Source organism: Melitaea cinxia, chromosome Z (assembly GCF_905220565.1).
Source record: "Melitaea cinxia chromosome Z, ilMelCinx1.1, whole genome shotgun sequence".
In the NCBI taxonomy this organism is placed as follows: Eukaryota; Metazoa; Arthropoda; class Insecta; order Lepidoptera; family Nymphalidae; genus Melitaea; species Melitaea cinxia.
Genome location: NC_059424.1, coordinates 6356077 through 6382158, shown reverse-complemented (window position 1 = coordinate 6382158; position 26082 = coordinate 6356077). Strand labels below are relative to the sequence as shown.

Genomic DNA, 26082 nt, shown 5'->3' with positions numbered 1-26082 from the left:
TGATTTCTTTCCGCTTACTTCTTTGCCATAACAAGCCGATACAAAACCAACAAAACCGGCAATCAAGTCATCTACTTTGCCGAGGACTTCATCTCAAGGTAACTTTTTGAAATCCGTTTACACAAGTTAATTCGACGAACTGCACTAATAATAACGCTTTTGTCCATTTGCAAAGCTACATTAGCTTTTGATTGTTAATTGTTCCTATTTAGCATGAAATACCAACATACTATTTAATGGATTTCAAAAACATTTATTATAATTTACATGTGTAGCTAGCTTAGCTGTTGCTGATAGGCTATCGAAAACCGCTAAATTTTCATAACACAATGATTTAATTTAATTTAGGGTTAATAAATTATTTAACATCAATAAATTATGAAATCAATCTGTTTTTATTTAAACCTTTCCATAGAACGCGATCGCCTGAAACCGGCGCCGCCTCCTAAGCCGGCGTGCCTGGTCGGGCAACAGATGGCTCTCGTGCCGCAAAGGTCGTTCACACTTAATGTCAATCCCGACTTTTTCAACCAGCTTCGTGTACTCCAAAAGCAAAGCCGTGACCTGAGGATTGAGGTACGTATAGTATGTATATGACAAACGTTATGTTTGCATTGCGAATGTAATTTTTGCAAACTTTTGAGCGACTTTTATAAATTATTGCGCAAATCAGCTTAGCTTGTGGATAATTCACAGTTTGATGTATTTTAAGACAATTTTTTTCACAGACGCGCAATCTACGCCGGTCCACTTTATCCCACTCTATACAAATGAGACAAATGATGGCTGAAACCATTGTCAAAATTGGTGCCATAGCTGCTTCATTTTGCGTGGAAGATCCTGATTCTGTATGTATCGATTTGTAGAACAAACAATTGTTTAATAATTTTTTTTGCAATTTTATTTAATTGTAATATTTCAGCAACTGACACGCGAGGAAGAAATTTATAGGCAAGATATGTTGCTTCTCGAGAATGATCTGTATGAGCTAGAGGCGACCGTGGAACGCTTACGTGGCCAAGCCGCAAACAGGTAGGATTTCAAATATTTTTTTTTTTGTAGTGTCTAACTTTAGCTTTGTATATTTGAGTACGCTACATTTTTTATATGTATAAATGTAGGGAAACTCGCGTCAACATGGCTGACATAGAACGCATAGCCATGGTTCTCTCAAAAAGCAGTAAGACAGTTGCTGATTGGAAGCTTAAATTCCCTATCCTCCAAGACACCATGAAGGCTAAACTCGCCGCCGAGATGGAGAAGGTAACAATCATTTCAAAATTATAACTATGATAAGTGACGACATTATTTTTTAGTTATTCCATAAATAATTTATTAAATACAGGTGGTACGCAAAGAGAAAATGCTTGAAGAGGAGCCCGAGCGTCTGGAATTGGCTTTACGTCGATGCAAGAAACTCACTGGAACTCTCGTAACATTAAAGAGGTACAATAAGATTACCATCAAGTATCTCAGTAATTTTGTTAAGATTATTTATCTCAAGTACCTTTCTTTTCATTTTATTGATAAAATATAGGTTGGCTTGCGTACAAGAACAGCGCTTGCCCATTGACGGCCGTGTTTCGCCCAGCTCGTCACAGAGCTCGGCCACAGCCGGGCCTTCTTCTGAAGAATATACCACCGAGAACATCTGTGCTACTCCAAATAACAATAAGGTAACAAGCACCATCACAACAACTACTTAATAAATTAATAACCAATGTCAGATAGACGGAAGAAAATTTGTTTGAAAATATTACTTTAACATAAGACGCTACTAACTCCCTAACAGCTGATCATATATTTATAATTACACGATTTAGTTAAACTCTCTTAATATCTTTAAAAATAACTGATATATAGTAAGTAATGTGTTTTTAATCTGTCGTTAATTAGCCTATATACTGCTGTGCATACCAATGTACTTCTTGTTTATTCTCAAAGGTTGAATTGAACCGATTTTTTATACCTTTTGTTTCAATCATTCTTGAAAAGTTAAGAGGTTTTTTAGCTATATCTTAATTTAAAGTTATTTGTTAATATTAATTCTGTATTTAAAAAATTGTAACTATTCGCGTCATCATCCAAGCGCAATTGGTAGCGTCTTCAGCTATTCCATCTTGTAAAGTAAATTTTCTTCCTCTCAAATTAGTATGAAAATTATAATATTTTAATCATTATTTTTTGTAAAGGTCAGACTTACAGCACCTTGAGTACTCAAGATCACACATAATCCAAAATTTTGTAACCGCTTAACAATTGCAGGTTTGCCAAAAGTTTAAAATTTGCATTTTTTTCCGCACTACGTTTATTTTGCGGAGTGTACGTTTTATTTATTTTGGTTTAAGTTTACCCTAGTGGCTTCTATAGTGTAACGTATGACACCTGTAATAGTGGTTAATGCGTAGTGATAATTATATATAATGCACGTTCCCATATTTACAAACTTCCATACAATAATTTAGCGACTAGAATTAAAAAAAATTACTCCTCCGTTCTAGTAATAGTAGCTTTTATCGAATAGTTTCAAATCTCGCTTCTTTTCGTTTCAGTTGTTTCGATACCCATATTTTATATTTTCCAACCCTCTAACAGTTATATGACTACTCTACGAAACGATATTTGTTGTTAATTCTTAGTCTGTGTATTCTGATTACAAACACTTGATCCAATCTAAAAAGTTTATGTGTATTCACGAAATACTTACTTTAGGTATTTCGTCAATATGCTGCTATTTAAATGAAATTGGCATACTTACATCAAAATTTATTTTTAGTAAAAAATTGTTCGTCACTCTCTGTCGATTTTACGTGCTATTCATATGAATTAATGTCTTTTAAAATGCCCCCTAACTAGGAACAAGTCATATTATTTTTAGTGATTGCATTTATATTAGACTGAATAGCTTCGCGGTCATGTGTCAGATTAATCGACGATGTAATTTCATAGATTTTAAAATGCAAATGAACATATTAGTCTAAGATCCGAACTAAGCACTATCTTCACCCATCTGCTTTATGGATAAAAATTATTTCATTATATATTTTAATATTTTAAAAATAAATCACTAAAGAGTTGGCTTAAAAAATCCTGGCCTCATACCTCTTTAAAATGATAAAGTAGATAGCTTACAATAAGTACCATTTTTTTGTTTTCGAACCGATGCAAATAAATTTTCTACATACCTAAATTTTTGTAAATTTAGTGTTTTGGTAGACGTGACAGAGTGTGACGTCAGAAACAGAATACAAATTTCAAATTTGGAATTCTTTTGCACAAACCCTGCAACCATGCACTATCCATAAACGTTGCATTTTTAATCCTCGCTTCTGGAAAATAATGCCAATTTTAATAAAACACATCCACGTAATTACAAAACCATACATAAATGCCGAACGAAATTTATGAACCTGTCACTCATTGGAGTCCTATATATACTTGTCTTATATAGTAAGGGTAAATATTTATTAATGTAATGTTAATGAATGATATAATAGGTTTGTAAAATCTCAATGGATAGCCGCTTTTGGAAAGTCTGCTACAATTTGTTGATCTCTCGATTAGTCACTTCATTTCTAAACTCTACCCGAACTGGATTCCCAGCGACGACTGATTCTCAGTCTTAAAGCAAATGAAGTGCCTGGCGGATGATGTGACTGAGACGGAGGAAATTGGAACCACATTTTGCATAACAACTTTTATACTGCAGCTGATCCCCAGTTCTACAACATTCGTACTTGATATTCTTGCGTTGTGTCATTTGAAAGTATAATTTTAATGATCAATTTCATCGTCTTTTTTCCGTGACGGTACCGGTCAGTTCGCCTGGAGACAGAGCCAATACTTCAGAGAAGCTATAGTTATAAATGAGTAATTCATCTCTTCGTTATATAACCATTATTATTGTTATTATTATTATTATTATTACTATTTTATTATTATAATAATTTATTATTATTCATACAAATACGTTTCGATATATTTTTGTATATTTTTATTACTACACGTTCCTTTTCTCCGTTACATTATATTTAATATTCATATTACTTGTGTAAATAAAACACTGAGCTATATTTATGTAGGCATGTTGGTGCACAGTGGTAAACAATGCTTTAGCATAATGGGAGGGAAGTCGCTTCATGACGTTTCATCAACTTATAGAATTATTGCATATTTTTTTTTCCAGTTCAGACAGTATTGAAAGAATCGGTACGCATGCTTACATATATTTAAATATTGGATAGTAATATTTGTTCAAAACATAAATTCGTGTAGATGGCACTAGAATTAGCGTAAATTTAGTTGCGTCATAGATTCAGCATGGCATTCAATGAAGCATTCACGGGTAGTTCGTTTGCTTGGATTAATTAGATAACTCGAATGCTTCATAAGCTAGCTCTGCAACTTTCAGCTTGACATCTTTATATATTTTTCCTATGTCTGAGTTTCACAATTTAATTTAAAATATCACCAAGTATAACAAGAATCGTTGCGTTGCTCTTTTATTTCTGTTTAATAAATAAAAGTTCAAATCCTGAACTTAACAATTTCAGTCCAAATCTTTAAAGTTTAATCTTGAAATTATCTTGCTTTATCTAAGTTACGTTTACCTAAACGTAACATAATTAAAGCGAAATAATTTATTGACACACAACGATCCGTGTACACACTTAAGTTTAAAGTTGCTGATTATTTTATATTTGATTTTTGTAGTTTAATTATTAAATATCTGAATATTATATTTCATCACACATTATAAAGCCTGTATATGATTCGATATGTGTATAATGTTTTACGTATTAATTACTGGGCATGTGAGACGTAATGTAATGTAGGGCATGAAAGCATGATACTAAGTCAGTTTTATCTATCTATAAATCTCCTTATTCACTTTATATTTTATACGACTAATAGGTTTAGTCATAAGGGCGTTTTTTTATTGTATTTCAGGATATCGAAACAACTATCTGCAAACACAACGTCTGCACTACTAATTTAGCGATATCCTAGAATATGTATATATATATATAGGTACTGTAGGTTTTCATGCCCCTACATTATCACGATATCGGAACGTCAATGGCGACATTATACCGACATGTCACTACTGTGTAGCCTGCCATTGGATGGTGTGGTAAAATTAAAGTTCTGTGACATAGGTAGATGCTAGCTACATACTATATTTATCACTATATATATAAAACAAAGTCGCTTCCGCTGTCTGTATCTTTCCGTTGCTTAGATCTTTAATACCAAGCAACGGAGTTTGGTTCGATTTTCTTTGTTAAACAAAGAAAGAGGTTTATATGTATTATATTATACATGCATAAGAAGATCTAGAGGTACACTGATAGTTTTAGAGTTTTCTAATGTGATGTCGAAATAAACACATTTTTTTGCTCATATATTATATCTTATATAAAAAATTCTCGTGTCACAATGTTAGTTAACATAGTCCTCCGAAACGGCTGAACAGATTTGTATGAAATTTTGTGTGCATATCAGGTAGGCCTGAGAATCGGCCATCATCTATTTTTCATGACTCTCAGTTATCGGGGGTTAATAACATATATGGCAACGTTTGCGGGGCCAGCTCACTATATCTTCTTATATATAAAAATGAATCGCAAAATGTGTTGCTAAGCGCAAAACTCGAGAACGGTTGGACCGATTTCGCTAATTCTTTTTTTAAAATATTCCTTGAAGTACGAGGATGGTTCTTACGGAGAGAAAAATTCTAAAAAAAAATTTAATTTCCTGAAAAAGTCTAAAAACAACACTTTTCTATACTCCCATACAAAAAATTTGTGATAATACTTAAAAGTCAATTTGAACTTTAATACCATACGATAAAGTTTGTGTTAGGCGATACGAAGTTCGCCGGGTCAGCTAGTATTTTATATTTAGTATCAGCATTGCAATAATAAAAAAAGTAAAGTGTTGAGAACTCTTTCTTTATATTGGACACTATAAATTTATCGTTTAATTTAGGTTAAAATTTGCTTGATATTATTGTTAACTTGCGCATTCGAAGTCGGTAGGACAGGGACGGTATAAAGTTGTTGTTATTATTGTCGTTTATCGCTCAATGAAAACACGCCCTTGTGATGTATACTTTTCTATTAACCGGCCGTTTTAAATAGACATTATGATTATACAGATTACTTATCTATACATATTCAGTGCCAATTTAATATATATATCTTTGTAAACTCTCTTGAATATAATATTTTGTATCAATTTGAAATATTATATTTAGGTATACAATATTAGATTTTTTTTTGCAAATATGCAATTTTATTTAAATGATTAAGTACATTAAAACAGACGGCGCGCTAAATAAGCCGTAATGTGTAACATAAAACTTTTATGACTTTGTTTATTTATATGTCTAGATTTTTGTCTAACATTTTAACATCTAACCGCTACATTGACGGCCGCTCTGGGTTAGTAGTGCGTGCCGTTTCGTTGTGAGGTTTGATTCCCGCTCGGAGTGTATATTTTTATTTCTACAAACTTTTATTTCCGTGTCTGTCCTTGTGGGTCTCCTCGCGGTGTCTCGGAGAGCACGTTAAGCTGTCGATCCCATTTGTTATAGATAAGATAGTAGATGATGGATTAAGCTCCGACACTTCTCCTTCATGGAGAAAGAAGCCTGTGAGCAGCAGTAAGATATTACAAGCTGAATCAATTCAATCAAAATAAAAATAATAAAAACTTCACAGACGTAAATTTTTTTTAAATATGTTTAATATAGTATAGTAACGTTTGACACGCACATTTCTTGCCTTATATTTTAAGTGCAAAAATAATAATACATAATGACGCTTAATTTGGTATTATATTTTGTCTTTTTTTTTGATATTGCAAAAACTTATCTTGATAATTGATATAACTCATTATATTGAAGCAAAGTTTTTAGGCAGTATTAATTCATAACAATATTATTTTGTAACATGAGCCCATTATTAGATAGCCCATTTACCAAAGGCTATATATATATATATATATAATATATATATATATATATATATATATATTATTTTTTTCTCTAATTTACACGTGTGTAACTGCAGCGTACAGCTTGTACAATTATAAAGATAAATAATGCTAAATATATTTAATAAAATACTCAAAAACTAGAAGTTGTGTACATTCGTATTTATGTAGTTTATTTAATGTACGCGTACTCGTTACTTTATATAAAAATAAGAAATGATAGAAACGCGTAACTGAAAAAGTTGTAATAAGACACCCACTTGGTCATTCGAAAGTTGAGCCGAATTATGTAATGATAAACTTTTACATATTTTTTTTAATATCTTTTATTTCATTAACATCCACTTGTACAATAACGCGATATCTAGACATATTATTAATCAAAGGGTTTTTTTAAAAGATAAACTGTCATATTTTGACATCTATATAAAAAATAGAAAATAAACCAATGGTAGAGGTATAATTTCAATGTAGATAAAAAAATTCACTGTTTTTTATAGATAAGTAAATACTAACTGCAGGAGTTTTGTTAATTCGTAACAAGCATGATATTTTTCTAGAGCTTCATAATAGTTTGTGCATCTTGCTGTTTTTGTTCCAGCTCGTTCTCCATTGCAGAAGCAGTCCATAAACCCCTGGAGCCCAGTCAATCCCAATACCTCTGCATTCACCCTCCTGTCTTTCACTGATTATATTAACACTTCCGCTCTATCCCCTTAGTACACAGCGCTTGTAGACGCTTCTACTGTTCTTAGCCCTATCTCTGTCTCTCTCGCACTCCACATATACACCCACACCATACTAATACAAATAGCGAGAACCCGTACATCCCGAATGCCTGTTAAGTTCTAAGTAATCGAGTATAATTGGTTTGAAAAAACTAACCCGCATCTGGAACAAAGGTAATATATTTTCTAAATTTTGTATACGCTTAAATAATATACGTATGTGCAATATTAAATCTTAGTGAGCACTTTCAATAAATAATTATATAAAGTATTGGTAGATTGCAGTTTCTGGTAGCTTATAATATATTTAGTTCCTGTAATGGTTAAAATTAAATTTTACATAGCTTTCTTTGATCGGTAGTCAGAGTTAAACTCACTATTTACACAATTTTTTAAAAATTTTGACTAATGGCAAAATCATCACAATTGTTAAGAGTGAAATTATCTTCTCAAATATTTATTGCATATTTTGGTCACACAAGAAGTATCTTCAATTTCACGTTATTCGAGTACGTATGTATTCAACATATATATATCATACTTCCATTTCTTCGCCTGTACGACCTCTCCGTAAACTCGTAATGTCACCTCGGCTCTATACCACAAATCATAGGCTCGACACATTTTCTTTCAACTTTTGTCGTCGAATAGACGATCTTTGGTGACGATGTTATTTCCTCTCAGTCAGCTGCATGTAGAACACACGCTACAATTACGGTCTGTTTGCAATCACTCTTATTCGACGACAAAATGAAGCAATCGCCTTTTGTTTTTATTTTATTATTTTTGAATGATTGTGGTCGCATAAAAACATTAGTTTTATCTGTGAATACGGAGAGTTAATCGATGGATCTTACTATTTGAATGATTTCTAAATGTTTATGTGGAGTCAATGTTTATGTATTACTCTTATATAAGCTACGCTGTTGTAATATTTCTCACTACATCTCTAACTAGCTTCTTATCTCACTAATGTTAACAAACTTGCAACAGCGTGGTTAACTTTTACGAAGCACGCCGAGCAAAGCTAGAAGTGGTCGGTCGGTGCGCAGGGTGGCGTCGGCGGGCGATCATCTGCGGGCCGGGGAGCAGCTGACGTGCGGCCGGAGAACGCCCTCGATGCACTACTAGACGAGCTGCAAACCTTCTCGAAGCCGGCGGAGCGCGGCGCGCGCGGCGACGGCTCGCTGCGGCGGCTGCACTCGTACCCCAGCGGCAGCGACACGGACGCGTCGCCGCCGGTGCGCGCGCGCGGCCAGCACCCGCCCAAGCCGCCCGTGCCCGAGCGCCACCCCGAGCTGCTGGCGCTGGCCGCGCGCCGCGCGCCGCCGCCGCCGCCGCCGCGCACCACCTCCCGCTCGCCCCTCGCCTCCCCCACCTCCCCCACCTCCCCGCCCCGCCCCGACCCCTCCGATCCTAACGACGAGAAAGCCGCTTCGCGTCAGGCGCTTCTGGAGCAACGTCACCAGGAGCTTCTGAAGAAACAAAAAGCGCTGCAGGAGCAGTATGCGCGTTTGCAGATGATTCAACGCAGTGGACCGTCGCTACCGCCTAACGCGCTACCAGATTTAAAGAAAACCGGAAGTGAGTCCAACTTGCTCACCAAGATGAACTTAAATCTAACCCCCGCGAGTATCTCGGGAAGCATGACGCACTTGGCCGGCGACTGCGACGTAAAAAGAAACGAATTGATAACAGACAACTCTCAGTCAAAAGCGCCTGACACTGTCGCTACTACCAATAAAGTTTACGAGACTGACATACTGTGACCGTGTCAATTTTCCTTTGTAACTTAACCTAAGTTGTATAAAAAATAATTTAGAGCATATACCATTCAAATAGCAATAATGACATTAGTAATGATATTTTATTTGTCATTATTCTTGAAATCTTTTATTATATACATATGGATGGGTATTAAGTTTTTATATGAAATGTGATGGTCATATCTTCCTTATTTAATAACTATTTATTTTTTATTTTTATACGTTTAAAATTTATATACGCGCTGCGCTAACTGCAAATTTCTCTCTATACCTGTTATCTTGTCCTTATTCATAAACAACAAAAATGGCAAGCACACCGGAATACCGAGTTTCATATCAGCGTTACGGTAAAAAATAAAAAAGTCAGTGTTTAAGCTTATCGATGGTGTCACTGTTACCCTAAGTATATTATGTCTATCCCAATAAAAAAATAACCTGTTAGATATTACTGCGCCTTGTTTGCAGGCAGATAAAATGTGTGATTCAAAACTCTTGTTGTAACCAAATGTTATAAAACAATAAATCATTGAATGGGGGTTTAATTACTAAAAAAAACTATTTTAATATAAAGACCTGATTTCGTATCTTTAAATTAAATTAAACTTTAACAATTGATTGTCGTATAAACTTATTAAATGTTTTACAAAAGTAAATCACGTTGAAAAAGCCTTCACGGTATAATTATTATGAAAATTAAATACATTCTCAAGAACCATATCGTATAAATTATCTGCTTGCAAATATAAGTAGTCTTAGAGTTCACTTACACTATGTATACATGTATCGTTCTACTTAGAAGGCAGTTATTGAACATTTCAAGAACGATTAGAACTATAGTAATCAAATTTTACTATTAGAGTAAATGTGGTTGGAACGTGGTACCCCTCTTACAATACCTATACATACTTATACCGTACATATATAAATAATATACTTAATATTTAACCTAACCTAGTCCTAAAATTTCTACCTACACTATGCTACCATAAGAATAATTTACAACGATGTGCCAAACCCTTATTTAACCTTTACCGTTTTTTATTATATTGCAGTTAACTTTTTATATAACACATTCATGGTTCTGAACATCTGGCACAACGAAATCTAAATACTATTATAGATAACAATTAAAAGTATCGAAATTTAGATTCTTTACAAACTATTTAATATTTTTGACGGTTCAATTTGAAATAACATGATTATTTACACTAATATGGTTTAAGAATTGGGCCGATCTGGTAATAAAGTAAACAGAAAGGCAAAGTAGTAAAATATCAAACCAATCTACTGGGGCCCTGACTAACATGACACATTATGAGTGAAGGAATCAAATCATAATAAGACGACTCTTTAGCAAACATATAAATTTAATATCTCAGACCAGAGCTATTAACAATATAAATAAATCGACTGTGATAAGAGACAAAAGTTAAAATATATACTTAAAAATGCATAAGAATTGACATATTAAATTTTCTGATTTGAGTTTAGAAACACCTCAATACTATTCACTTAGTTGTGACATATAAGTATAATATCGAAATGGTACATAATTCATACTCGCTCTTTAAAATCCGTCAATAATATTAGTATAGTTGAACCGAACATTACTCACCCATAAAAAATATATGTGGTCAAATTGCTTGAGATAACGAACGAGTGATATTGTTGTGTAGATGTATTGAAATATTCTTATTTTTAGACTCAAAATATATCTGCATTGGATAATGTATAGAGTCTAGACTTAGTAACAGGTAATGTATGTTTGTTATGTAAAAAAAATATGCGCTTTCTACTGTTTTTTGCGAATCACAACAGCTCTGCGGTGCCATGATATTTCGGAACGGATCATAAAACAATTCTTGTTAATCGAGATTATTAATGAAGTTTTTTTAAACTAAATTTAAGTTGAAAACTCACTTTTCAAGTGATTCGATTATTTATGTCTAATATTTTAGTTAAATCTTATCACCTTATTAAATTTCTTTTCTAAGCATTTTTTTACTAAATTAAGAGAAAAAAACTGTAAGCCGAGAAAAATTCACTTTTGTAGTCACTGCAAAATTGACTCATTTATTCGACAATTTTGAAGCAAATTATTACAAAAAAAAAAACGTCCGTTATACATGGAACCGTACGAACTACACCGTTTTATTATATGAGCACAATATTAATACGCACTTAGAAATTATTTCTTAAAAGAGTAAGTTTGAAAAAAATCTCGTCTGATTAATACTACACGGTGTTTTTGTATTTGTTTCAATCTTAAATTATACTCTGTAGGTTTATGCGACGAATTTTAATAATATGTTTTATCGTGATGTTAAAACTGATTTAGTACGGTAGCTGATAAAAGTTGGTGCAAATAAAAATAATCTGGCCGGTTAACTGCAGACTAAATTAACAAAAACTACGATGCTACACTATAAACTGACGTGTTTAGCAACAGTTAAATTAAATAAAAAATAAACTTTAAAACGTTAAATATCTAAGGCTACCAATAATACCAATAATAGGGATATTTTATATTTTTAGTAAATATTTATTTGCTAAGACACTTTATAGAACTTATGCCAGAAAGGATTTGAACTTTTACAATATATTTTTTAAGTATTAGCGACTGCACGTGGCGATTATATAAAAATCCCGGTAAATAAGGCAAATAACAGCAGTTATGATAATTTTTAATCATTTGTCATATATTTCTCACACCTGTGTACTAACAGACATGCAAAATTATTTATTGCCCGGTAATTCGTACAGTTATAATTTATATACGTCAGTGATAATTTAAATCTTAGGAATTGTGAAACTGTATTTTCTACATTCCTTTACTATATGTATTTAATACTTGTTTTGTATTTAATTTGTAAAATATTAGGATTATTTTTATATAAATATTAACAATGATGAATTTGAAATGTATTGTGATTATTGGATACTTCATATTGTTTGTTATTTCGTGCCAAATATGTTCTTTTGTAAATTAATATTAATGTGCAAAATAAAACATAACTATAGGTACATCCACACGTACCAGGTTAAATAATTGTCGTAAGGTATCGGTAAAATAGAAACTTATATTTGTTGCAAAATTAAGTAGCTAAAAGCTTATTTAAATTGTAATTATGTTGTTATTTAAAATATACCTATATCGTATTACTGTTTAGTTACATTTCGTGTTACTTGGGTTGAAACCGAACAGCTTCAAACATTTTAAACTAATTGTGAATTAAAATTATAAACGTCAAGTTAAAGAAAGCCCTTGTTTTATTTTATCCATTTTAAAACCTCCCGCAGGTATCAACAACACTTCGCCTTTGAATAAAATGACTTTTTAACCGATTTCCCAATTGTCTCAAGACACGTGCAGGTGGTATATTGGAGTTTATTTGGTCATTTCTGGGTGCCCAGGTTTTCTATTTGTAGGCTGTATTGTGATAGAATACAGACAGTAATATTTATTTGTTTATTCGTTATTTGACAAAACAAAAAATAAAAATTAGAAATAAATTAAATCTTTTATTTATAAACAGGACATACAGGACTATTTTTATTATATACATATATATGTATATATATATAATAATAATAATAATAAAACATTTTAATATAAGTGTACTATTAACTCACGAACATTTCATACTAAGACCTATATCTATAAAATAAAAAATAAAAATAAATGGTAAATATTGGTTTATATATTTATTTGGTTTTAGCCTCCATAACCAGAACCGTAACTTTGTAATGCAGAAATGTGAAGGACAAAAAAAAATAATTGCCCCTTAAAATTCGTTTGAAACTAACTCTAGATTTGCACTTAGATTGACACTTATGTGGCTTAAACTGGGATATATTTCTATACTTTTATTAAACATAAAAATTTTAGTAATCTTGAGACTAAATTACTTTCTCTTTCTGCTCACATCAAATTCTAGCCATGTTGCTGTTTGACTCAAATATGAACAACATTAATTACTAAAACTTAAATCGAATTTGTGATCACATTTAAATAAACCTTAAACACATAAATTTATATTGAACATCTAGTTTGTAATTAAAACTTTGGTTCTTTCTCTCTTTTCCAATCAAGCTTTAGACGTGACTACCTGTAAAAAATAATCTTTTGATTAATTTATATTGAAAAAAAATAGTGCTTTATTCTCTATAACCGATATTGATGTCGAAATATCACAAGAATACATAAATATGAGTTCCATCTCTTAGTTATATTGTAGAAAACACAAGTAATCAACAAAGAAAAAGTGATTTTAATTGATAAGAAATACAGTATATAAATCATATAATAGAAATTGAATTGTAACAAATAAATTAGTGTTTTTAGTTTTCTTTTTTCATTTCATAATACGATTTTTTTATTATTATTGTTATTAAAGTAAATAATAAATACTCTTCATCAAAGATGAATTGAATGACTAGTTAAACAGATCATTGAAATAGTAAACCACGCGGCACGCCTTACTAAACGTTTTTTTTAAGAGTGTATGCTACCTCAAATTGCTTATTTTCCACTCGGTAGGATGTCCATATCTTCCAAACTACTGGATATTTAAGTTTGAGATTTATGTATGGTAAAGTTCAGGACATAAACTATCTTTCATATGTTTCGAAAACACGATTCCATAAAATTTTCTCTATACGAAAAAATCGCAAAATTACCTCTATTTTTGTATTAAAACCTTAATATCTTAGTAAATATAGAAGTTATGGACTTGAAATTAAGCATGGTAATTAAAATAAGTATGAAGAACATTTTATATGTTGCGTTTTTTAAAAAAATAACTATTGGTAATGTTTGTGGGGAGAAAATACATATAATTCGGGCGAAAAACAACCAAGCGCTCTCAATTCTCATGTGTTTTTAGTATGGGTGAAATCTGAATTCGAGCTGAGGTAGTGTAGCCCCTTAATATAAAGAAATGTTTCAAACGACTTTTCTGGCCTTAAAACAAATTAAAATATCTTAGACTATAGCAATGTTAAAAACGGAAAAATTACATTGTTCTCGTTTAAAAAAAAAAACGCTACGTGTAATATAGCATTAACATTTTGACGCCGCGTTGGCGTAACGGTTACAGTCATGGATTGTACCTGTTGCGCTGCCGGTTGCGGGTTCGATCCCCGCATATGACAAACATTTGTATTGGCCCTACAGGTGTTTGCCGTGGTCTGGGTGTTTGTGCAGTCCTTGTGGGTCTCCCCATCGTGCCATCGGAGAGCACGTTAAGCCGTCGGTCCCAGTTGTTATCATGTACACCTGATAGCGATCGTTACTCATAGTAGGGAATATATCTGCCAAACCGCATTGGAACAGCGTGGTGGATTAAGCTCTGATCCTTCTCTTACATGGGGAAATAGGCCTATGCCCAGTAGTGGGATATTACAGGCTGAAGCGATTTTGATGCAATTGTGATATTATATATATAATTACTATTATTGGGATTTTTTTCTAATTGTTAAATGTCAATATGAGGTAGCCAGAGTATAAAAATAACCCTAACGTTAATTTAATATCATATATCTAACGATATAATTTTAGTTACATACACTTAGATGTGTATAAAAAGAAATATTTCGTTTTTATACCTTAAGAAATAAAGATTATAAAGAAAGGTTATAGATTTTACTCACATCAAAATCAAAAATATCACAATAGTACATAAAGAAATTCTAGCTATATATAATCAAGAATGGAATTGACGCAAATGTTGCTGTCATTAACATCACAATTTACTACATAGACCAGTGCTTTTAGCTTTTGAAAATGGTAAAAAGTGGAAAAAATTATAGTAGAATGCCGTGCCGTAGAACCGTTTCTTATACCTAAAACCCCCTTGGTTTTAGGTATAAGTAACGGTTTATCTCGATTTCTGGCTAAACTAGAAGTCCTATGGAAAGAAGTTCAATGGTAAAGTTGTAGGTAGTAAAAAGATCTACAACTTTTGTCGTCACACTTTTTTTACTTAACCTCAAAATTCATTCAATAATTATAAAAACATTTACCACAGAAGTATATCTTTTTTTACACTATCAGAAAGTAGACTTCAACGAACAAAAAGCTTACCGACTTTTTCAAAAAGCTGACATTTTGACGTGAGAATTTTCGATTGAAAATGAGGGTGCTTTTTCGATATTGAGGTTAAAATAAGGTGAAAAAATTTTAAATAAAAAAATTACAGTGTGTTTGGAACATAAAAAGGTAAGTTTTCACCAAATTTCATAAAAAAAATGTTATGTCGTAAAAGAAAAAATTGAAAAAACCTAAAACTTGGTTTTTTGAATTTTTCACATTTTTTTTACCCTTTAACCCTCCCTACCACTTCCCGACCTCAGATCCCGTAATTTATTTTTCTTTTTATTTTTGTTGCATTCTCTTCATTTTCCAATGCGTTTCATTGTACTATAATTTTGTTTGGTTTCAAAATCTAAAAGCACTGGTCTAATATCTTTTCATAATGAAATAGTTAAAATTACAACCCACCGATATTTACCTTTTTTCTTAACTTAATATTATTATTATCGATATAATTTTGTACGGCCAAGTGTAAAAATCTGTACTGCATCTTGTTCTGAATCATGCCGTGGCGCTGCGCTCGCACCAATTTCACCGTGCTGTTTATATCTAGCTCACAATTAAAGCCTGCAATAAAACAATAACGTAACAAAACTTAACTATATCATCAAGTAACGAAATCCGAACCAATTATTTTTTGCGAAAAATGCAAATAATTTGCAAAACAAGAATAGTTAACGCTGACATCGCAACTCAACAAACGTAGTAAACTCTTAGGTACAGAAGTAACATTTCCAAAAATTCGCATCAAATGCAGCGCAAACTAAAAATTAAACTGACAGCATATTGTTTAATAAATTTTGACATAAAGTGCGTCTTTTTTACGCCATCTGCTTATCTACTCGAAATTTATACTAATCATACAGGTTTTTGCCTAAGATAAAGTTGCAAAATATTGCAAATTACCACACAAAAACACACAACACACTGTTACAATATTTAACTGTTAAAACCGCCTGGCCTACTTCTAGTAACATTGCTCAAAAGCATTTTATTAATCCTTAGAAACAATAACATTAAAATATATTCGCAAGTTAGTACCTACCTACTCGCATATATTACTAATTTAATGAATATCTATTCGCTTGCAAATTCGCACACACGCATTAACGTCTCAAACTACTTACATCGAAAATTGTACGGCAAATGGAACAGTAAACATAAAGAAGATTTTTTCTTACCTGAACGTTTTATTTTGTCGATTAGCATATCTAGAACAATGAAGGTGCCAGTTCTGCCGACGCCCGCGGAACAATGAACACATAGCACGTTCTGAAAATTTTAGAAGAATTATAGAAGTAGAATTGATATATGAATGAATTTATTTTGGTTTAATTATAGTAGCATAAAATATCTTACATGTTCGGGTGCATCTTTTTCCCGTGAAATCCGATACATTCTTCTGTTGACATCTTCAATAAAAGTCAGAACTCCGTCGGGATCTTGAGGTGTACCGTGGTCAGGCCAACCCTGCGTAAATGTTAATAAATGTTATTTAAATAAATCACACAACCAACTATAATTTCATTGATTCTATTTATAACCGACTTCAAAAAAAGGAGGAGGTTACTCAATTCGACCGTATATATATATATATATATGTGTGTGTGTGTGTGTGTGTGTGTGTGTGTGTGTGTGTGTGTGTGTGTGTGTGTGTGTGTGTGTGTGTATAACTCCGTCGTTTATGAACCGATTTTGATAATTCTTTTTTTGTCAGAAAGTAGATATCCCTAGTTTGGTACCATGATAAGGAAACCAGAATCTGATAATAGGATCCTAGAGAAATCGATGCAACTTTCGAAAATCCGCATAACTTTTTATTGGATGCACCGATTTTAATAATTTTTAATTTAATCGAAAGCCGATGTTTATCATGTGGTTACATTTAAATTTCATCGAGATCTGATTACAAATTTTGGAGTAATCTTTGATAATGCGTATTTACTTGACAATTTTTTTGTCTACCTACGTTATATTACTTGTCAATATATTTGAAGTCGGTTTTTCTTCGTTTGCCTTCAAACACAATTATTACATAGAAAATATTACCGTATACTGATACTGGTAGATGGTCCTGCAAGTGTTCTTATTACAGACATCGAACTCCCTGAGGAGGTAGTCTTCGTAGCACGTTTCCGATATCGACCTCACCGTCAACTCATCGTAACACACCTCTTGACCGGACAAAGGCCAGTAGCATTCACATTTTCTCTGAATAAAGAATATAAACGTAAGGGATTACTTAATAACTTAAATTTATTTTAAGTAATGTTCATTAACTAAGTTGATATTGGTTCTTATGTTCTAAACATACCTACATTAAATTACGTTTCTCATAAAGTCATATCATTCGTGTCAATTATTTTAGATCACAACGTTAGTATAATATGTAGCTTACTAGCTTTCTACCTTTCTATAGTATTAAACATACTTTTATAATATTTTATTTTTAAAATAATTTGGTGAAAGTCAGTTTGAGGCAATTTTTTTAAGAAATACATTATTTAGTATATTTGTGATTCAACCTTTAAAATCTCACTGCCCCTCATCCAATTACATATATGTATGCTTAAAACATTGTATCTTTAAAGATAAAAACTATTACAAAAAGGAAAAATAATATAGATGTTTTAAATAGTTTAATTCATATTTTTTTCATATTGGCACCAATGGGTGAAAATATATACGTGTATGGTCCTTAAAATTTAAATGAGTTTCAATGATAAAAATATTGTTACAAGTTATTTTTTCAGTACCTTCCCTTTCTCGACCTCATTGGTGATCATAGCAATGACTCTAACGTCTTCTTGCCACACCATGCGCCAGAAGTCATTGATAGTGTTGGGGAGGCAGCCTTGTGTCGCTATGTATAGTTTATCCCTCACTAAAACATAAACATAAATTAGAAATAACTGACACACGACACAAAATAAAGATGCAAACACATTTGATTACTTTACGACACGTTAGGTAAGATATTACTGACTTACATAAATTTTTACGTAAATTGCCATTAATTTTATCCATTTTGATGCACCTTTTCACCTCTCTTAACGCATCGTCTGATAAAGATTTTGTTACCAATGGCATTGTTTTTTTGGTATCACTTCGGAGGATTAAAGCTGGAAATAAACAAGACAAATTGTTTAAGAAACACGGTCGTTTATAGAAATATTTACTATTTTTTAAGCATATACAGTCTCAACATTATCTTAATTCATACCTACCTATGTATAATTGAATATGTAAATATAATAATAATAAAAAACTTTAAACAGAAAAATTAATAATGACTTTAGAAAAACCAAGTTTTATCGTCTAGATAAGATCCAATACAAAGAATATATATATATATATATATATATATATATATATATATATATATATATATATATATATATATGAGTGAATAATCGTAGTATCCGTAAGCAATTCCGATTTTTGTAGTCAATGGAGCAATCTATCTCATTATTATGACATTACCGTACGTCTGATATATGAGCGATGAAGGTAATTTTCCTTGTTTATATATTTTACGATACACGTTATGCCGAAACAGGATCCGTTGCCGTGAACTTGGCTTATAACTACAATCGTCTACGAATCCTTGGATTTATGTTGTGTAGCGTGTCATTGCTTAACTACTTCTCGGAATTATCTGACTCATTTAAACGTGCCTAAGTTTTTTTCATCGTTATTGATACGATCGATTTTTATCTGGGCTTTAAAATGTATCGATTTTTAAGGTAGTAGAATTTGAATGATATAAATTACTAGAAATAGTTATGTTAATAAGAAAAATACATACAATTAACACTGTTGAGGCTTTCATTGGATGACTGCACAGAACTGCTCGAGTCACCCATCTGAGGCGACCGAATATAGTTTGCATTAATGTAATCTGATTGATGCTCATTAGACTTGCGTAATATCACACGGGTCTGGTCATCTGTAAATTAATTATAGTAACCATACCTTTCTATTCATGTTTGTACAGTAAAAGAAATGCAATGTTTTTAATCTATGGAGGAGAAGAGCAAATCCGTCACGTACACAAACGAACCAACATACAGAAAGTGTAGCGGTTCTAACCCAAAGTTTGGTATTAATTCGCGTATTTTATCTAGTAGATGCTCTATTTTTTTCTATTCAAAATGTATTTTACAACAAGGTTATTCTACATTTTCAGATAGCGACCTTAGGGTACTTACATGGAAATATGTTTCGATATCTGTTTTTGTCTAAATTTTCTAGCTTCTTTCCTTCATTTGTAGTAAAAACGTGCATATCGTCTACTAGTTTAAGAGAATGGAATTCAACGTCCGATCCAATACTTGCGGTCATTTCAAAAGCACTCATCGCCTGAAACACAATAATAATATTTTGCATTACATTTTGCACCTACCTACAATTATTAACTTTAGCGAGAAATGCTGATTGAAGGTATTTTAAATATTTAAGATGATATTGGTTTCTTCTATTTTATAACCCACCCGGACTTTGTCTTCAATGCCGTTGGCTCGCAGTCGTGTACCGCTGACTGGTTGCAGAAGCCGTAGAGCGTCACCAGAGGTCTCTATAATGGGATATGATCGAAAATGTTCAATCAGCCCTACCAAGTCTTCGAACTGCTCGCCACTGCCCACGTCGTATTTGTTATCCTGAAGGCGAATGTTAAAAGTATTTAAGAGTAAAGCAATACTTAAACATTATATGAATCATCTTACAGTATGCTTACTATTATTTTTAAAAATTAGGCAATAAATATTTTGATACTATCAATTAAGCATTTCATTTGACAACGATAATGTTTCTAATAGTGTAAATAGTATACGCAGAAGATGTACCTACTGTGTTGCGTATTATAATTACAATACGTTATTGTGAAACGTTCTCACACAAAAGGAAAAAACTGTTGTACTCGTTATTCTATCTCAATACCATTTTATAGTATTAGTCTATTATTAGGAAAATATAAACAGACGCTTAAAGGAATCGCTGGCATTATTTCTGTCACGTGTTTGGAGACTAGAATATAACTTTTTTTATTTACTAGCGGTGCCCGCGACTTCGTCCGCGTGAAATTTAACAAAATAGAGATTCATTTCAGAGATTAGCCGGAACAAACGGATAAAAAGACAAAATTTAAAAAAAATGTTATTTTGGTAAACATACATATATACATATGAATTTAGTAAAAAGCGGTTATTTTATTATTACAAACAGACACTCCAATTTTATTTATTTGTAGTATGTATAGATTCGCACGGGTGCAATGCTGATACTAAATATACTACAGAATGTCTTTATTTATAGTGTGAAGCTAGCTTATGATATGGTTATTAACATAATAACAACAACATTCAAATATACGTCGTTAGATTACACGTTGTTACAGAATGCGTTGAAGAAATAAAGATTCACTGCTCGTTCCCCGTAGCTTGATAATTTGTAGCCTATATGTTGACCCGACTTCTTAATAATATTCGTGCCGAATTCGAAGTAAATCCATGCAGTACTTTTTGAGTTTATCCCGGACATACATACAAACAAACAGACAAACAAACAAAAATTCTAAAAACTATATTTTTGGCTTCGGTATCGATTGTAGGAACACACCCCAAGTATTCTTTTAAAAAAATATTCAATGTACAGTTTTGACTTTCCTACCATTTTATTATATGTATAGATACTATAATTACACAAAATAAAAAATAATATTGTACATACAAATTAGATATGAGCAAAATTTTAAATTAAAAGTTACAAGTTCGGTTTACTTAAAATACACCTTACAAGTTTCCCACTGTCCATAAATTATCCACAGACGATCAATATAAATCAACTTACCCTTACAATCAGTACATACATATTTTACAGTCACCGTAGCACATCAATTTTAAACACAATTACGAATTGTTCACTGAAAATTGCCGGACACAACATTTTTACTGTAATGATTGTTCAGCTTATTAATTTAGTACGAAAATATTGTAACTTCCAAATCTTACATCTATTAAATAAAAATTATAACGTTATCAACGCTCAATATACAATATTAACAATAAAAATAGATAAAAAGCCTGCGTGTAATCGTGGCATATCTGTGAGAAAGTTAATATGGGTCACTTCGGATACATCCTAAAATATTAGAAAACATATTGCTTTATAGCTGTAGGCTCCACAATAAAAGTTGCAATATTAATATTGATAAAAGAAAGACGTCGCTTCGCAATAAGTGATTATAGTTAACTGTGTAGAACTAGTGAGCAATAGATATATGCATACTGCATACAATTATTTGGCTTCATATACTTGTTTCTATACTTCGTTATTTTTTTTGAAAACCATTATAATAATGAAAAATTCGTTAACGTGTGTAAACAAATTAAATAAAATTAAATGTAAAAATGAACAATAATTTGATGAGCTACTGCGACTGTATTATTTTGTGATTGATTGATTTGTAAAACTTTGAGGGTAGTTGTGTAAAAATTTCTTATTGTAATTGTTAAGTTGTTATAATTATGCTATTGACTTCTTTTTGATATTGTGAGCGTACGATGTCGAATGCCGGTGTTCGGATAAATCAACAATGATTTTTGTCACACCGGCGAATGCTAATGTTTTTAGTTAAGATTCTTTGTATCTATCTAATACTATTAAACGAGCAATTCTTAGATATATAGAATCTGAATCACGGAAACGGCTCCAACGACTTTCATAAAATTTAGTATGCGGGGGATTTCGGAAGCGATTAATAGATATAGCTCGGATTCATTTTAAAAATGTCGTTTTATCCCTGTTTTTAGGAAATGAAAAAATGGCTACAATATCGTTAGAATACGAAGGTGAATTTCGCAATTGTCATTGTCAATAAAGTTGTAATAGCTCAGGTGGGAAATCGTCCAGTCGGGATCGACTGAGAAGACCACGGTTCAAATCCCCATGTCTCCTGATCTATTATTTTTTTCATTTTTTTTCTAATTGCACTCATGATTTTTTATTTAAATAGCCAGTTCAGATTATTTATTATTGTGTCGGTAAAATCGGAAAATATTATTTATATTTTATTAACCAACTTCAAAAAAGGAGGAGATTACTCAATTCGACCATATATATATATATATATATATATATATATATATATATATGTGTTCGGGGATAACTCCGTCGTTTATGAACCGATTTTGATAAAAAAAATTTGTTGGAAAGGAGATATCCCTAGTTTGGTACTATGATAAGGAAACCAGGATCTGATGATGGGATCCCAGAGAAATCGAGGGAAACTCTCGAAAATCCGCATAACTTTTTACTTGGTGTACCGATTTTGATGATTTTTAATTTAATCGAAAGCCGATGTTTATCACGTGGTCACATTTAAATTTCATCAAGATCTGATTGCAACTTTTGGAGTAATCTTTGATAATGCGTATTTACTTGACTATTTGTCGTCTGCCTACGTTGTATTTATTACTTGTCGATATAATCGGTTTTTCTTCGTTTGCTTGTAAACAAAATTATCAATATGTTATTCGTATTTAAATATGATTTCCAAAAAACACGATTTACTAAAAATAGCCAGCTAAGCTCGGTCACCCAGGTACTTTTAAATAAAATCAAAAAGTCATTGTACTTATTTATTTTCTACGATTTGAAATTAAACTATTAAAGAAAATTAAAGTTTAATTATTATAAATCAATCGCCTCTTTAGGTAAAATTCGTAATATAAAAGCCATTTAGATGCCGCGAAATAAAATAATATTTTTGTGGAAAAGTTATTAGACACGCACGTAGGTACGACTTCTACAAATAAAAGTATTATATAGTACTTGTAATATAGAATTAGGGTTAGAAATTGTTAATAATTTTATGTTTTTTCACTCTAAGGTGATATGTTTCTCCATACACCTGAATCTAATCGCTCAAGCATATTGTTTTACTTATAATAAGCACAAAGGTGCGTTTTTTACATAGTATCCTTTATTAATATACCTAAGAAATCGTTTGTTTAGACAAACACCTAGACATATCCCTAAGTAACACTAATTATTATTATTATTATTATTATTATGTATTTTTGCTATATGTTTATAGGCTGATTATAAAAAAAAGATATTAAGCGAACAAACTAAGTATGTCTTTTGTCTCAACTACCTACATGTTTTTCGATTTAAATTAACAACCATTTTATTAAACTTTAAATAAGTACGAAATAATAAGGATAAGCATAAAAGAAGAATATGTGATGTATAGAATAGTGGGTACCTTCTATTTTGATCGACATTTTTAGCTTATATTTATATTTTACGATTTCACTTATTTTTAAAATCATAAATATTCTACAATTGTAAATTTACTTTTACACAAATATTTAGAATTTTAATTATGATGCGAAATACGCTATAATCTTACCTTAAACAAAGTTATATGGACACACACTGGTCAATCTTAGTTTTCTTGTATACGAGCACTATCAACGATTGAGAAGACAACACTTGCGCAGATGCAATCCAACTTACTGCGTTTCCTATATTCATGTGCCGGGTTGACCAATAGCTTGCACGTTTAACCTTCTCTGACGATATGATCCCCTGGTACATTTGTGCAATATTATACACTGTATATATCAAAAGCCAACTTCACGGTAAATAAAACTGGAATGACGTTAGGTCAAACAGAATGCATCTATGACCGATTTGTGCATACAGTCTAGGCTTTTCGCGCATGCCCTGTTTCCAACTAACTTCTGAGTAGTGTCTGGACGCCTGGTACAAATATTTTGATGTGCACTATGTGGCAACGTAGCACAAGCGAGATAACAAGTGTCACTTCGGTGATATATAAAGAAACAATTCCTTTAAAAACTAATATTCGATCGTAAGTAATACGCTGTAAGTTATAAATTCGACATTCCAAACTTTTATAAAATATATTTTATTGCAAAATAATAAATGAATATATTGGTTACCACTGCTTTCATTCATTATAATAATTGAAATATGATGACTTATGATTTAGAGGTAGATATAATTAAAGTTACTAAAATTAAAGCTACTCTCGCGTTAACTAAACTTCTGTTATCGTTAAATTACAATGAAACTGAAATGTTATTAGAAAGGCAAAATTTTTAATGCATAATAGTTTAAATTTTATCATGGAATATAGTATGATATTTACTTTTAATTCCCATTTTGATCCACTCTTTAGTTTAACCGTCCCATACGTAATCAAACTCCGGGGTTTATTTTATATATATTTCACTAGTTTATTCAATCACTTACACACTTATACACACACACACATACTCACGCACACACACACATACACACACACACACGCACACGTACACACACATAAAAATTATCATTTTTTATCATGTCATTTTTTCTTTAATTATTATTTGTCTGATATTGATTAATATTGTAAGCCTTGGTGGATGAGCGGGGTACCCAGTAATACGGGACACCACCCAGTACAGGGGCCATTGCGACTTGTTTGTTAAAACTTATTATTATCAATAAACTATTTTTAATTTTTTTGAATTTTGAATAATTGGTTCGTTTAGTATTAAATACTTTATCAAATAAGTAGCTTAAAGCTATTATTTTAGCACGTCAGTATTTTAGAACTAATATGACAAAATTTTAATTTTAATATCTTTATGTCAGTTTAAAGCAAAGTGTGCTTCATTCTAATTTTTCTCCCTCTCTGTGCTCTATTCTAAGCTCTTCCGAACCATTAAATTTTAAGCCGACAGTTCCTCACTTTGCCACCGGCATTGAGTTTCGATATTCTTTCAATTGATTGAAATTTATGTTAAGCATTCTGTTTGTATGTGTCGTCGCATGATAAACATACAGACAACAGCCTTAATAAATGGTATTTAATACATCTACAACGAATGAATGAATGACATCTACAATGCATTTCTTAGTTTGTTTGAATTTCTTAGTTAGTGAATTTCTTAGTTTATTATTTTGTTATTTCACTTTACCATTTAAAGTTCGATTGTTACAGTGTTATTTGTTAATTTAAGGGAAACCTGTTATTAGCAATACTATATATAATTTGTAAAACTGTTGGTTTTCTGAATAATAAATATAAAAAGAAAAAACAATTATAAAAGTGATTATTTTATTTTTCTAATTTTTTTATTCAATCCTCTCGCTATAATTATACACTTGACAACATGTGTTATGAAGAACAACACTATTATGAAGAGGAGCTACTACTTTTTATTCATCCACTTGACTTGAGTCTAATTACATTTTTTAAACTTGGAATGGATGGTGCTTGGTTTAAAGACAGTTATTTTGTTTTTATATTAACAAATTGTTTAAATTTTATTTTATTTTTATTATATAAATTGACTTAAGTAAGAATTCTTACTTAAGTTGGAAATCTTCTTAATCCTTTCGTATCTTGGTATACAATTATTATTTTTGTTTAAACATTGAGAAAGCGCTACTTACGTATGACTGCTGTTTTCCT

General features: G+C 31.6%; 2 protein-coding genes across 2 annotated transcripts in view; one reads left to right on the top strand and one right to left on the bottom strand.

Moving 5' to 3' along the window:
• The window catches only part of LOC123668366 (coiled-coil domain-containing protein CG32809), a 169589-nt gene extending 159945 nt beyond the window's left edge, over window positions 1-9644 (top strand). Inside the window, exons 16-23 of the mRNA XM_045602099.1 lie at window positions 36-98; window positions 416-576; window positions 729-848; window positions 923-1032; window positions 1122-1263; window positions 1346-1446; window positions 1538-1676; window positions 8780-9644. Coding sequence (XP_045458055.1) covers window positions 36-98; window positions 416-576; window positions 729-848; window positions 923-1032; window positions 1122-1263; window positions 1346-1446; window positions 1538-1676; window positions 8780-9496 — 1553 coding nt within the window. The 3' untranslated portion in view covers window positions 9497-9644. The remainder of the gene's footprint in view (window positions 1-35; window positions 99-415; window positions 577-728; window positions 849-922; window positions 1033-1121; window positions 1264-1345; window positions 1447-1537; window positions 1677-8779) is intronic.
• A 3539-nt stretch (window positions 9645-13183) lies between these two features.
• The window catches only part of LOC123668588 (tyrosine-protein phosphatase corkscrew-like), a 33965-nt gene continuing 21066 nt past the window's right edge, over window positions 13184-26082 (bottom strand). Inside the window, exons 3-12 of the mRNA XM_045602316.1 lie at window positions 20081-20248; window positions 19799-19949; window positions 19396-19536; window positions 18578-18709; window positions 18344-18471; window positions 17637-17798; window positions 16947-17057; window positions 16769-16859; window positions 16006-16154; window positions 13184-13602 (exon numbers count right to left, since the gene is read on the bottom strand). Coding sequence (XP_045458272.1) covers window positions 13582-13602; window positions 16006-16154; window positions 16769-16859; window positions 16947-17057; window positions 17637-17798; window positions 18344-18471; window positions 18578-18709; window positions 19396-19536; window positions 19799-19949; window positions 20081-20248 — 1254 coding nt within the window. The 3' untranslated portion in view covers window positions 13184-13581. The remainder of the gene's footprint in view (window positions 13603-16005; window positions 16155-16768; window positions 16860-16946; window positions 17058-17636; window positions 17799-18343; window positions 18472-18577; window positions 18710-19395; window positions 19537-19798; window positions 19950-20080; window positions 20249-26082) is intronic.